This window comes from Salmo salar, chromosome 25 (assembly GCF_965601325.2).
Source record: "Salmo salar chromosome 25, fSalSal1, whole genome shotgun sequence".
NCBI lineage: Eukaryota > Metazoa > Chordata > Actinopteri > Salmoniformes > Salmonidae > Salmo > Salmo salar.
The window spans coordinates 54,257,501-54,270,442 of NC_138315.1; the positions used below are offsets into that span (position 1 = coordinate 54,257,501).

General features: G+C 48.8%; 1 protein-coding gene across 1 annotated transcript in view; it reads right to left on the reverse strand.

Annotated features, from left to right (window-relative positions):
* Positions 1-12,942, reverse strand: part of LOC106586950 (unconventional myosin-X) — a 265,626-nt gene that overhangs the window by 158,286 nt on the left and 94,398 nt on the right. The window contains exon 3 of the mRNA XM_082969251.1: positions 9,097-9,255. Coding sequence (XP_082825377.1) covers positions 9,097-9,255 — 159 coding nt within the window. The remainder of the gene's footprint in view (positions 1-9,096; positions 9,256-12,942) is intronic.

A 12,942-nucleotide genomic window follows, 5' to 3' on the forward strand; every position in this document is an offset into this window, starting at 1 on the left:
AATACAGGAACATTCTCAGATTAATTCCACTCTTCTGTTCCCCCTGTATTAAATACCTGAGGTCAATACCGGAACATTCTCAGATTAATTCCACTCTTATGTTCCCCCTGTATCCCCCTGAGGTCAATACTAGTCGGTACAGTTAGTACTTACAGTATTATTACTATAGGAATGAATCGTGACTTGTTGTATAATTCAGTTTGAATTGAAAGCAGCCTGGGTAAAGTGTGTTAGTGGATCATTGTGTTTATAATGACAACAGATTGTAATGTAATTGAACCAGCCCACTAAAAGCCTAACCTGACTCACCACTCCAACTGAATTATTCCAACGCCCCCCTACATACTTCAGTCTGAGACTGACATCATTGAAGTCGTTTGTGGTGACGTTAAAACCCTCTTAAGAATCCGGCCCTTTCTTTTCAATTTTCGTCTAAAATGACATACCTAAATCTAACTGCCTGTAGCTCATTGTATCACGTCCTGACCTAATCTCCACTCCTCTAGGAAACTTCCTGTTTCTTGTGGCTGGGCCAAGCCACATACCAGACTAAAACCTGTCAAGTCCTGACCAGTAATAGGGGTTATTTGTTATTGTAGTTTGGTCAGGACGTGGCAGGGGGGTATTTGGTTTATGTGGTTCGGGGTGTGTGTCTATGTAGAGGGGTGTTTGATTTATGTGTTCTGTTTTGTGCTTGTCACCTGACAGAACTTGTTAGTGTCGTTTCTGTTAATTGTACACGTGTTTATTTTGTTTCTCCTTCTTCAATATTAAAAAGAGAAGATCAGTATACACTTCCCTGTTGCGTCTTGGTCCTCCACACACGACAATCGTGACAGAATCTCCCACCAAACACGGACCAAGCAGCGGAGGAAGGAGCAACAGGTGGACTGTCGGGAGTTTTGGACTTGGGAGGAAATTCTGGCCCGGAGAGGGTCCATGGAGGAAGTCTGGTGAGGACCGGGAACGCTACTGGGGAACACGGCTGGCTAGGAAGCCGGAGAGGCACCCCCAATCATTTGTTTGGTTTGGCTAGGCCAGGCAGTAGACCTAAGCCAGCTCCCCGTGCTTATTATGGGGAACGTACGGAGTGGAGAGCGCCGAGGTATGCGGAAGTGCGCACGATCTCGCCCATGGGCACGCATAGTCCGGTGCGAGCGATCCCAGCCCCTCGCAAGTGCCGTGCTAGAGTGGACATCCAGCCTGGTAGGAGGATGTTTGCACAGCGCATCTGGTCACCAGTGCGCCTCCTAGGCCCAGGCTATCCTACGCCTGCTCTACGCACGGCAACCATCAGGCCTCTGCACAGCCCAGTTCGCCCTGTGCCAGCACTTCGCTCGTGCAGGGCTACTAGTTCCATCCAGCCAGGACGGGTTGTGCAGGAGGTGCGATCGAGACCGCCAGTGCTCCTCCACGGCCCGGTATATCCAGTACCAGCACCACGCACCAGGCTTCCAGTGCGTCAGCCCAGTCCAACTCAGCCTATTCCTGCTCCACGCACTAGGCTTCCAGTGCGTCAGCTCAGTCCCGAGCTTCCGACGACAGTGTATAGTCCGGAACCGAGTGAGTCTGCCTACAGTCCGGAACCGAGTGAGTCTGCCTACAGTCCGGAACCGAGTGAGACGACCTACAGTCCAGAGCTCCCAGAGTCGTCCTACAGTCCAGAGCTCCTAGAGTCGTCCTACAGTCCAGAGCTCCCAGAGTCGGTCCTACAGTCCAGAGCTCCCAGAGTCGTCCTACAGTCCAGAGCGCCTAGAGTCGGTCTACAGTCCAGAGCGCCTAGAGTCGGTCTACAGTCCAGAGCGCCTAGAGTCGGTCTACAGTCCAGAGCGCCTAGAGTCGCCCTACAGTCCAGAGCGCCTAGAGTCGGTCTACAGTCCAGAGCTCCTAGAGTCGGTCTACAGTCCAGAGCGCCTAGAGTCGGTCTACAGTCCAGAGCGCCTAGAGTCGCCCTACAGTCCAGAGCGCCTAGAGTCGCCCTACAGTCCAGAGCTCCCAGAGCCCAGTCCAGGGTCTTCAGTGACTGGCCTCAGGCAGAGGTATGCAGTGGGGGTGGTTTGATCCGGGAGGGGATTAAGGCCTGATCCTAAGCCACCTCCACTGTAGGAGGTTTGGGGAGGGTGGGGGGGGGGGGGGGGGGTGTAGCACAGGAGCCGTCGGTGACGGAAGCCACCCTCCCTTCCCTCCCTTTAGTTTAGGGGATTTATTTTTATTTTTGTTTTGGGGTGATTTTTGTTTTTTGTGTGAGGTGCATCCGGGGTCTGCACCTTTGGGGGGGGGGGTACTGTCACATCCTGACCAGTAATAGGGGTTATTTGTTATTGTAGTTTGGTCAGGACGTGGCAGGGGGGTATTTGGTTTATGTGGTTCGGGGTGTGTGTCTATGTAGAGGGGTGTTTGATTTATGTATTCCGGGGTTTTTGGGCATTGTTCTATGTTAGTGTATTTCTATGTTCTGTCTAGTCTAGTCTATTTCTATGTTTAGTTTATTGAGGTTGGACCTTCAATTGGAAGCAGCTGGTTATCGTTGCTTCTGATTGAAGGTCCTATAAGTAGGAGTTAGTTTTCATGGGGGGATTTTTGTGGGACATTGTGCTGTGTATAGCTTTGTGCCTTACCGGCCTGTTAGTCGTCGTTGTGTACGTGTTTTGTTTTGGTTTACCTTCTTTGTCCATTTAATAAAAAGAAGATGAGCGGACATATTCCTGCTGCGTTTTGGTCCACTCTACCCTACGGCCACCGTGACTCAGGCCCTGACGCGAGGATACGCATATTCTTGATACCATTTGAAAGGAAACAGTTTGAAGTTTAAGGAAATGTAAAAGGAATGTAGTAGAATATAACACAATAGATAATACAAAGACAAAACCAACCGTTCTTTTGTATTTATTTTGTACCATCATCTTTGAAATGCAAGAGAAAGGCCATAATGTATTATTCCAGCCCAGGTGCAATTTAGATTGTGGCCACTAGATGGCAGCAGTGTATGTGTATATATGTACGTGTATGTGCAAAGTTTTAGACTGATTTTTTTACAAATTTATTTCAGCTTTATGATCCAATGAACCATTCAAAATGTTGTATCAAGACTGGCCAAATGTGCCTAATTTGTTTATTAATAACTTTTCAAGTTCAAAACTGTGCACTCTCCTCAAAAAATAGCATGGTATTATTTCACTATAATAGCTACTGTAAATTGGACAGTGCAGTTAGATTAACAAGAATTTAATCTTTCTGCCCATATCAGATATGTCTATGTCCTGAGAAATGTTCCTGTTACTTACAACCTCATGCTAATCACATTAGCCGACGTTAGCTCAACCATCCCCGTGAACGGGACAACGATCCCTTAAAATGAGGGGTGTTGCAAAAGTCATCAGCGAGTGGATCCTCTCTAACCAATATCAACGCCAACGACGAATTTTCAAAACGGCGCTTTACGCTGAGTGTTCTGGCTCTGGCCCAAAACCATAGTTTTTTTTGTTGGTACTAATCAGAATGGTTAGAATGTGTTTGCATTCTAGAAATCGTCGAGGAGGTACTCAGATCCAGACTCATTGTGGAGAAGAAAGTGAAGTCCACGGGGTGGCATAGCGTTTGGCCAGAGCAAAGGAGTTTGGGTAGCCAGACATTTTAAAGCTTAGATGATGAGATTAGGATAAGCATCGTTCTGTTGGAAGATGTCCATGATAGTGTGGCTGTTCAGTAATGAACACCTGCATTGCTTGCTGTTTGGGGGTTTTAGGTTGGGTTTCTGTACAGCACTTTGTGACATCTGCTGATGTAAGAAGGGCTTTATAAATACATTTTGATTGATTGATAATTGTCCTGTGCTCTGTGACCTGGCATGTTCTGTTATAATCTCCCCACCCGGCACAGCCAGAAGAGGACTGGCCACCCCTCATAGCCTGGTTCCTCTCTAGGTTTCTTCCTAGGTTTTGGCCTTTCTAGGGAGTTTTTCCTAGGGAGTTTTTCCTAGCCACCGTGCTTCTACACCTGCATTGCTTGTTGTTTGGGGTTTTAGGCTGGGTTTCTGTGCAGCACTTTGAGATATCAGCTGATGTAAGAAGGGCTTTATAAATACATTTGATTGATTGATTATTGTTCTGTGCTCTTTGACCTGGCTTAACCTGGGGGATGCTTTAGTCTCGACCTAGTGAAAGTTACATTAAAACACAGTTATGTAAAACCAAAAGATATTGGATATTGAAATGATTTTCCAAAGGGAGGTAGAGCAGTCCTACTATGGTCCAGGGCCCCGGTTCCCAAAGGGAGGTAGAGCAGTAACACTATGGTCCAGGGCCCGGTTCCCCAAAGGAAGGTAGAGCAGTCCTACTATGGTCCATGGCCCGGTTCCCCAAGGGGAGGTAGAGCAGTCCTACTATGGTCCATGGCCCGGTTCCCCAAGGGAGGTAGAGCAGTCCTACTATGGTCCAGGGCCCGGTTCCCCAAAGGGAGGTAGAGCAGTAACACTATGGTCCAGGGCCCGGTTCCCCAAAGGGAGGTAGAGCAGTAACACTATGGTCCAGGGCCCGGTTCCCCAAAGGGAGTTAGAGCAGTAACACTATGGTCCAGGGCCCGGTTCCCCAAGGGGAGGTAGAGCAGTCCTACTATGGTCCAGGGCCCGGTTCCCCAAAGGGAGGTAGAGCAGTCCTACTATGGTCCAGGGCCCGGTTCCCCAAAGGGAGGTAGAGCAGCCCTACTACGGTCCAGGGCCCGGTTCCCCAAAGGGAGGTAGAGCAGTCCTTCTATGGTCCAGGGCCCGGTTCCCCAAAGGGAGATAGAGCAGTCCTACTACGGTCCAGGGCCCGGTTCCCCAAAGGGAGGTAGAGCAGTCCTACTATGGTCCAGGGCCCGGTTCCCCAAAGGGAGATAGAGCAGTAACACTATGGTCCAGGGCCCGGTTCCCCAAGGGGAGGTAGAGCAGTCCTACTATGGTCCAGGGCCCGGTTCCCCAAGGGGAGATAGAGCAGTAACACTATGGTCCAGGGCCCGGTTCCCCAAAGGGAGATAGAGCAGTCCTACTATGGTCCAGGGCCCGGTTCCCCAAGGAGAGATAGAGCAGTAACACTATGGTCCAGGGCCCGGTTCCCCAAAGGGAGGTAGAGCAGTAACACTATGGTCCAGGGCCCGGTTCCCCAAGGGGAGGTAGAGCAGTCCTACTATGGTCCATGGCCCGGTTCCCCAAGGGAGGTAGAGCAGTCCTACTATGGTCCAGGGCCCGGTTCCCCAAAGGGAGGTAGAGCAGTAACACTATGGTCCAGGGCCCGGTTCCCCAAAGGGAGGTAGAGCAGTAACACTATGGTCCAGGGCCCGGTTCCCCAAAGGGAGTTAGAGCAGTAACACTATGGTCCAGGGCCCGGTTCCCCAAGGGGAGGTAGAGCAGTCCTACTATGGTCCAGGGCCCGGTTCCCCAAAGGGAGGTAGAGCAGTCCTACTATGGTCCAGGGCCCGGTTCCCCAAAGGGAGGTAGAGCAGCCCTACTACGGTCCAGGGCCCGGTTCCCCAAAGGGAGGTAGAGCAGTCCTTCTATGGTCCAGGGCCCGGTTCCCCAAAGGGAGATAGAGCAGTCCTACTACGGTCCAGGGCCCGGTTCCCCAAAGGGAGGTAGAGCAGTCCTACTATGGTCCAGGGCCCGGTTCCCCAAAGGGAGATAGAGCAGTAACACTATGGTCCAGGGCCCGGTTCCCCAAGGGGAGGTAGAGCAGTCCTACTATGGTCCAGGGCCCGGTTCCCCAAGGGGAGATAGAGCAGTAACACTATGGTCCAGGGCCCGGTTCCCCAAAGGGAGATAGAGCAGTCCTACTATGGTCCAGGGCCCGGTTCCCCAAGGAGAGATAGAGCAGTAACACTATGGTCCAGGGCCCGGTTCCCCAAAGGGAGGTAGAGCAGTAACACTATGGTCCAGGGCCCGGTTCCCCAAAGGGAGGTAGAGCAGTCCTACTATGGTCCAGGGCCCGGTTCCCCAAGGGGAGGTAGAGCAGTAACACTATGGTCCAGGGCCCGGTTCCCCAAAGGGAGGTAGAGCAGTAACACTATGGTCCAGGGCCCGGTTCCCCAAAGGGAGGTAGAGCAGTCCTACTATGGTCCAGGGCCTGGTTCCCCAAAGGGAGGTAGAGCAGTAACACTATGATCCAGGGCCCGGTTCCCCAAAGGGAGGTAGAGCAGCCCTACTACGGTCCAGGGCCCGGTTCCCCAAAGGGAGGTAGAGCAGTCCTTCTATGGTCCAGGGCCCGGTTCCCCAAGGGGAGGTAGAGCAGTCCTTCTATGGTCCAGGGCCCGGTTCCCCAAAGGGAGATAGAGCAGTCCTACTACGGTCCAGGGCCCGGTTCCCCAAAGGGAGGTAGAGCAGTAACACTATGGTCCAGGGCCCGGTTCCCCAAAGGGAGGTAGAGCAGTAACACTATGGTCCAGGGCCCGGTTCCCCAAAGGGAGGTAGAGCAGTAACACTATGGTCCAGGGCCCGGTTCCCCAAGGGGAGGTAGAGCAGTAACACTATGATCCAGGGCCCGGTTCCCCAAGGGGAGGTAGAGCAGTCCTACTATGGTCCAGGGCCCGGTTCCCCAAGGGGAGGTAGAGCAGTAACACTATGGTCCAGGGCCCGGTTCCCCAAGGGGAGGTAGAGCAGCCCTACTACGGTCCAGGGCCCAGTTCCCCAAAGGGAGGTAGAGCAGCCCTACTACGGTCCAGGGCCCAGTTCCCCAAAGGGGAGGTAGAGCAGCCAATAACTTTGAAACGAAGTTGACAAAAAAAACATATAAAAGTTGCCAATGTTTTTACAATTGAACATTCACAGGATAAAAGAAGACCGCATTAAAAATGATCAACCACAAGGTCATAATATCTCTCTAAGAGCTGATCTGTAGTCAGTATTGTGGAATAATTGTAATGTTAAGGTCAGATTTGAATGGAGAAAGCTGTTTCTAGAACAGCGCTGCCTTTCTTTCAATCCCATCAGTATCGACACATGCTGCTGCTATGACGCACTTAGTGAACATTATTTCTGTTGTTTTGGGAAACGTACGCTATCTTCGGTCGTCATGGGAATAATGCAATCGCTTAAACACCCGTAAGCCTAAATTCCATCACTATCAGGAAAAAGGACCCTGATTTGTTTGGCAGACAAGACTGTAAACTTGTCTTACACAGATGATTTCTGTCTGGTAGGGTTGGACTATAACAGTGTCTTACATGCAGTAGATAATGTCTGTCTGGTAGGGTTGGACTATAACAGTGTCTTACATGCAGTAGATAATGTCTGTCTGGTAGGGTTGGACTATAACAGTGTCTCTACGGAGCTGCGGAGGGTAGCATACAGTGCCTCGGTGTCTGGTAGGGTTAGACTATAACAGTGTCTTACATACAGTAGATAATGTCTGTCTGGTAGGGTTAGACTATAACAGTGTCTTACATACAGTAGATAAGCTGTCTGGTAGGGTTAGACTATAACAGTGTCTTACATACAATAGATAATGTCTGTCTGGTAGGGTTAGACTATAACAGTGTCTTACATACAGTAGATAATGTCTGTCTGGTAGGGTTAGACTATAACAGTGTCTTACATGCAGTAGATAATGTCTGGTAGGGTTAGACTATAACAGTGTCGTACATACAGTAGATAAGCTGTCTGGTAGGGTTAGACTATAACAGTGTCTTACATGCAGTAGATAATGTCTGGTAGGGTTAGACTATAACAGTGTCTTACATACAGTAGATAATGTCTGTCTGGTAGGGTTAGACTATAACAGTGTCTTACATACAGTAGATAATGTCTGGTAGGGTTAGACTATAACAGTGTCTTACATACAGTAGATAATGTCTGGTAGGGTTGGACTATAACAGTGTCTTACATACAGTAGATAATGTCTGGTAGGGTTAGACTATAACAGTGTCTTACATACAGTAGATAATGTCTGGTAGGGTTGGACTATAACAGTGTCTTACATACAGTAGATAATGTCTGGTAGGGTTAGACTATAACAGTGTCTTACATATAGTAGATAATGTCTGGTAGGGTTAGACTATAACAGTGTCTTACATACAGTAGATAATGTCTGTCTGGTAGGGTTGGACTATAACAGTGTCGTACATATAGTAGATAATGTCTGGTAGGGTTGGACTATAACAGTGTCGTACATACAGTAGATAATGTCTGGTAGGGTTGGACTATAACAGTGTCGTACATACAGTAGATAATGTCTGGTAGGGTTAGACTATAACAGTGTCTTACATACAGTAGATAATGTCTGTCTGGTAGGGTTGGACTATAACAGTGTCGTACATATAGTAGATAATGTCTGGTAGGGTTGGACTATAACAGTGTCGTACATACAGTAGATAATGTCTGGTAGGGTTGGACTATAACAGTGTCGTACATACAGTAGATAATGTCTGGTAGGGTTAGACTATAACAGTGTCTTACATACAGTAGATAATGTCTGTCTGGTAGGGTTGGACTATAACAGTGTCGTACATATAGTAGATAATGTCTGGTAGGGTTGGACTATAACAGTGTCGTACATACAGTAGATAATGTCTGGTAGGGTTGGACTATAACAGTGTCGTACATACAGTAGATAATGTCTGGTAGGGTTAGACTATAACAGTGTCTTACATACAGTAGATAATGTCTGGTAGGGTTGGACTATAACAGTGTCTTACATATAGTAGATAATGTCTGGTAGGGTTGGACTATAACAGTGTCGTACATATAGTAGATAATGTCTGTCTGGTAGGGTTAGACTATAACAGTGTCGTACATACAGTAGATAATGTCTGGTAGGGTTGGACTATAACAGTGTCGTACATACAGTAGATAATGTCTGGTAGGGTTAGACTATAACAGTGTCTTACATACAGTAGATAATGTCTGGTAGGGTTGGACTATAACAGTGTCTTACATACAGTAGATAATGTCTGTCTGGTAGGGTTGGACTATAACAGTGTCTTACATACAGTAGATAATTTCTGGTAGGGTTGGACTATAACAGTGTCTTACATACAGTAGATAATGTCTGTCTGGTAGGGTTAGACTATAACAGTGTCTTACATACAGTAGATAATGTCTGGTAGGGTTGGACTATAACAGTGTCTTACATAGATGCAGTCCTTCTGGTAGCGCAGGTAAAGGTTGTACATGATGGCAGCTTCATGTAGTTCTGCCAGAGTAGACATGTCCTCTACTCCATTAATACTGGTGGGATGCATAGGAAACACCTTGTCTCTGCTCAGCTCCCCCTGCTGCAGGCACATCACCTGAGATACAGAGAGACAACAGGTAGTTAGCTTTACTGCTGCAGGCACATCACCTGAGATACAGAGAGACAACAGGTAGTTAGTTAGCTTTACTGCTACAGGCACATCACCTGAGATACAGAGAGACAACAGGTAGTTAGTTAGCTTTACTGCTACAGGCACATCACCTGAGATACAGAGAGACAACAGGTAGTTAGCTTTACTGCTACAGGCACATCACCTGAGATACAGAGAGACAACAGGTAGTTAGCTTTACTGCTACAGGCACATCACCTGAGACACAGAGATTACAGGACATTGACTTCACAGCAGGCATAGGCATACAGTAAGGCTCACTTAGGTTAGCTTTCCTCTGGTTAGTTATCTCTACTTAAGACTACAGGACACCTCACAGCAGGTGTTTTAGGCCTTCAGGACACCTCACAACAAGTGTAGTAGGCCTTCAGGACACCTCACAACTGTCACGTCCTGACCAGCAGAGGGAGTAGTTGTGTAGTATTTTGGTCAGGACGTGGCAGAAGAAGTCTGTGTATGTGTGTTCTGGGATGTCTGTTTCTATGTTGGTCTGTGTGGCTCCCGATCAGGGACAGCTGGTTATCGTTGTTCCTGATTGGGAGTCATATATTAGGAGTGTGTTTGTCACCTGGTTTTTGTTGTTTTGTTTTGTTAGCACTGCTATTAGTGTAAGTACAGCCTGTTAGCCCGTCTTGAGTCTTTATTGTTTTTCCGTGTTTGCTTGATTCTTTACCATTAAAAGATGAGTATTCACATCCCGCCTGCGATTTGGTCACTACACGGCGTTTTGGTCACAACATGGCTATTTGTGTGACAACAACAGGTGTAGTAGGACTACAGGACACCTCACAACAGGTGTAGTAGGCCTTCAGGACACCTCACAGCAGGTGTAGTAGGCCTTCAGGACACCTCGCAGCAGGTGTAGTAGGACTACAGTAAGAGATAGTCTTCTACCATCTCCACTCTATCGTGCCGACTCAACATGGTTACAGTGGACAGCTAGGCTGGATACAGTGGACAGAGCTAGGCTGGTTACAGTGGACAGAGCTAGGCTGGTTACAGGGGACAGAGCTAGGCTGGTTACAGTGGACAGAGCTAGGCTGGTTACAGTGGACAGAGCTAGGCTGGTTACAGTGGACAGAGCTAGGCTGGTTACAGTGGACAGAGCTAGGCTGGTTACAGTGGACAGAGCTAGGCTGGTTACAGTGGACAGAGCTAGGCTGGTTACAGCGGACAGAGCTAGGCTGGTTACAGCGGACAGAGCTAGGCTGGTTACAGTGGACAGAGCTAGGCTGGTTACAGGGGACAGAGCTAGGCTGGTTACAGTGGACAGAGCTAGGCTGGTTACAGTGGACAGAGCTAGGCTGGTTACAGTGGACAGAGCTAGGCTGGTTACAGTGGACAGAGCTAGGCTGGTTACAGTGGACAGAGCTAGGCTGGTTACAGTGGACAGAGCTAGGCTGGTTACAGCGGACAGAGCTAGGCTGGTTACAGCGGACAGAGCTAGGCTGGTTACAGTGGACAGAGCTAGCCTGGTTACAGCGGACAGAGCTAGGCTGGTTACAGTGGACAGAGCAAGGCTGGTTACAGTGGACAGAGCTAGGCTGGTTACAGTGGACAGAGCTAGGCTGGTTATAGTGGACAGAGCTAGGCTGGTTACAGTGGACAGAGCTAGGCTGGTTACAGTGGGCAGAGCTAGGCTGGTTACAGTGGACAGAGCTATGTTACAGTGGACAGAGCTAGGCTGGTTACAGTGGACAGAGCTATGTTACAGTGGACAGAGCTAGGCTGGTTACAGTGGACAGCTAGGCTGGTTACAGTGGACAGAGCTAGGCTGGTTACAGTGGACAGAGCTAGGCTGGTAACAGTGGACAGAGCTAGGCTGGTAACAGTGCACAGAGCTAGGCTGGTTACAGTGGACAGAGCTAGGCTGGTTACAGGGGACAGCTAGGCTGGATACAGTGGACAGAGCTAGGCTGGTTACAGCGGACAGAGCTAGGCTGGTCACAGCGGACAGAGCTAGGCTGGTTACAGTGGACAGAGCTAGGCTGGTTACAGGGGACAGAGCTAGGCTGGTCACAGCGGACAGAGCTAGGCTGGTTACAGTGGACAGAGCTAGGCTGGTTACAGGGGACAGAGCTAGGCTGGTCACAGCGGACAGCTAGGCTGGATACAGTGGACAGAGCTAGGCTGGTTACAGCGGACAGAGCTAGGCTGGTTACAGCGGACAGAGCTAGGCTGGTAACAGTGGACAGAGCTAGGCTGGTTACAGTGGACAGACCAAGGCTGGTTACAGTGGAGAGAGCTAGGCTGGTTACAGTGGACAGAGCAAGGCTGGTACAGAGTACTGTACATCTACTGTAGATGGAGCCTGTCACATTACTGAAACTCACACTGTCTACTGTAGATGAAGCCTGTCACATTACTGAAACTGTCTACTGCAGATGGAGCCTGTCACATTACTGAAACTATCTACTGTCTACTGTAGATGGAGCCTGTCACATTACTGAAACTGTCTACTGCAGATGGAGCCTGTCACATTACTGCAACTATCTACTGTCTACTGTAGATGGAGCCTGTCACATTACTGAAACTGTCTACTGCAGATGGAGCCTGTCACATTACTGAAACTATCTACAGTCTACTGTAGATGGAGCCTGTCACATTACTGAAACTGTCTACTGCAGATGGAGCCTGTCACATTACTGAAACTATCTACTGTCTACTGTAGATGGAGCCTGTCACATTACTGAAACTGTCTACTGCAGATGGAGCCTGTCACATTACTGAAACTATCTACTGTCTACTGTAGATGGAGCCAGTCACATTACTGAAACTGTCTACTGCAGATGGAGCCTGTCACATTACTGAAACTATCTACTGTCTACTGTAGATGGAGCCTGTCACATTACTGAAACTGTCTACTGCAGATGGAGCCTGTCACATTACTGAAACTATCTACAGTCTACTGTAGATGGAGCCTGTCACATTACTGAAACTCACACTGTCACATTACTAAAAACTTCATAAGCCTTTTTAAACCTCAAATACACTACAAATATACTACTACATCTGGGTGATCAAATGAAGGTATGTTTCTGAGGCCAAACCACATCAATCAGTCTGCATGACATGGACATGTGTGATCTGTTATCCAAGTACTTCTGTCATCCCAGCTGGATTTGAGTGCATGGTCAGAGATATTGTGAGAAGGAGAACGCCCTGCTCTGGTTCCAGCCTGTCATGTTGGGACTGATAAATGGTTGGGATTAGTTAACACGCTACAGGCCTAGAGGAGTAAGGGTTAGCTAACACGCTACAGGGCTAACAGGCCTAACAGGCCTAGAGGAGTAAGGGTTAGCTAACACGCTACAGGGCTAACAGGCCTAGAGGAGTAAGGGTTAGCTAACACGCTACAGGGCTACAGGAGTAAGGGTTAGCTAACACGCTACAGGGCTAACAGGGCTAACAGGCCTAGAGGAGTAAGGGTTAGCTAACACGCTACAGGCGTACAGGAGTAAGGGTTAGCTAACACGCTACAGGGCTAACAGGCCTAGAGGAGTAAGGGTTAGCTAACACGCTACAGGGCTAACAGGGCTAACAGGCCTAGAGGAGTAAGGGTTAGCTAACACGCTACAGGCCTACAGGAGTAAGGGTTAGCTAACACGCTAC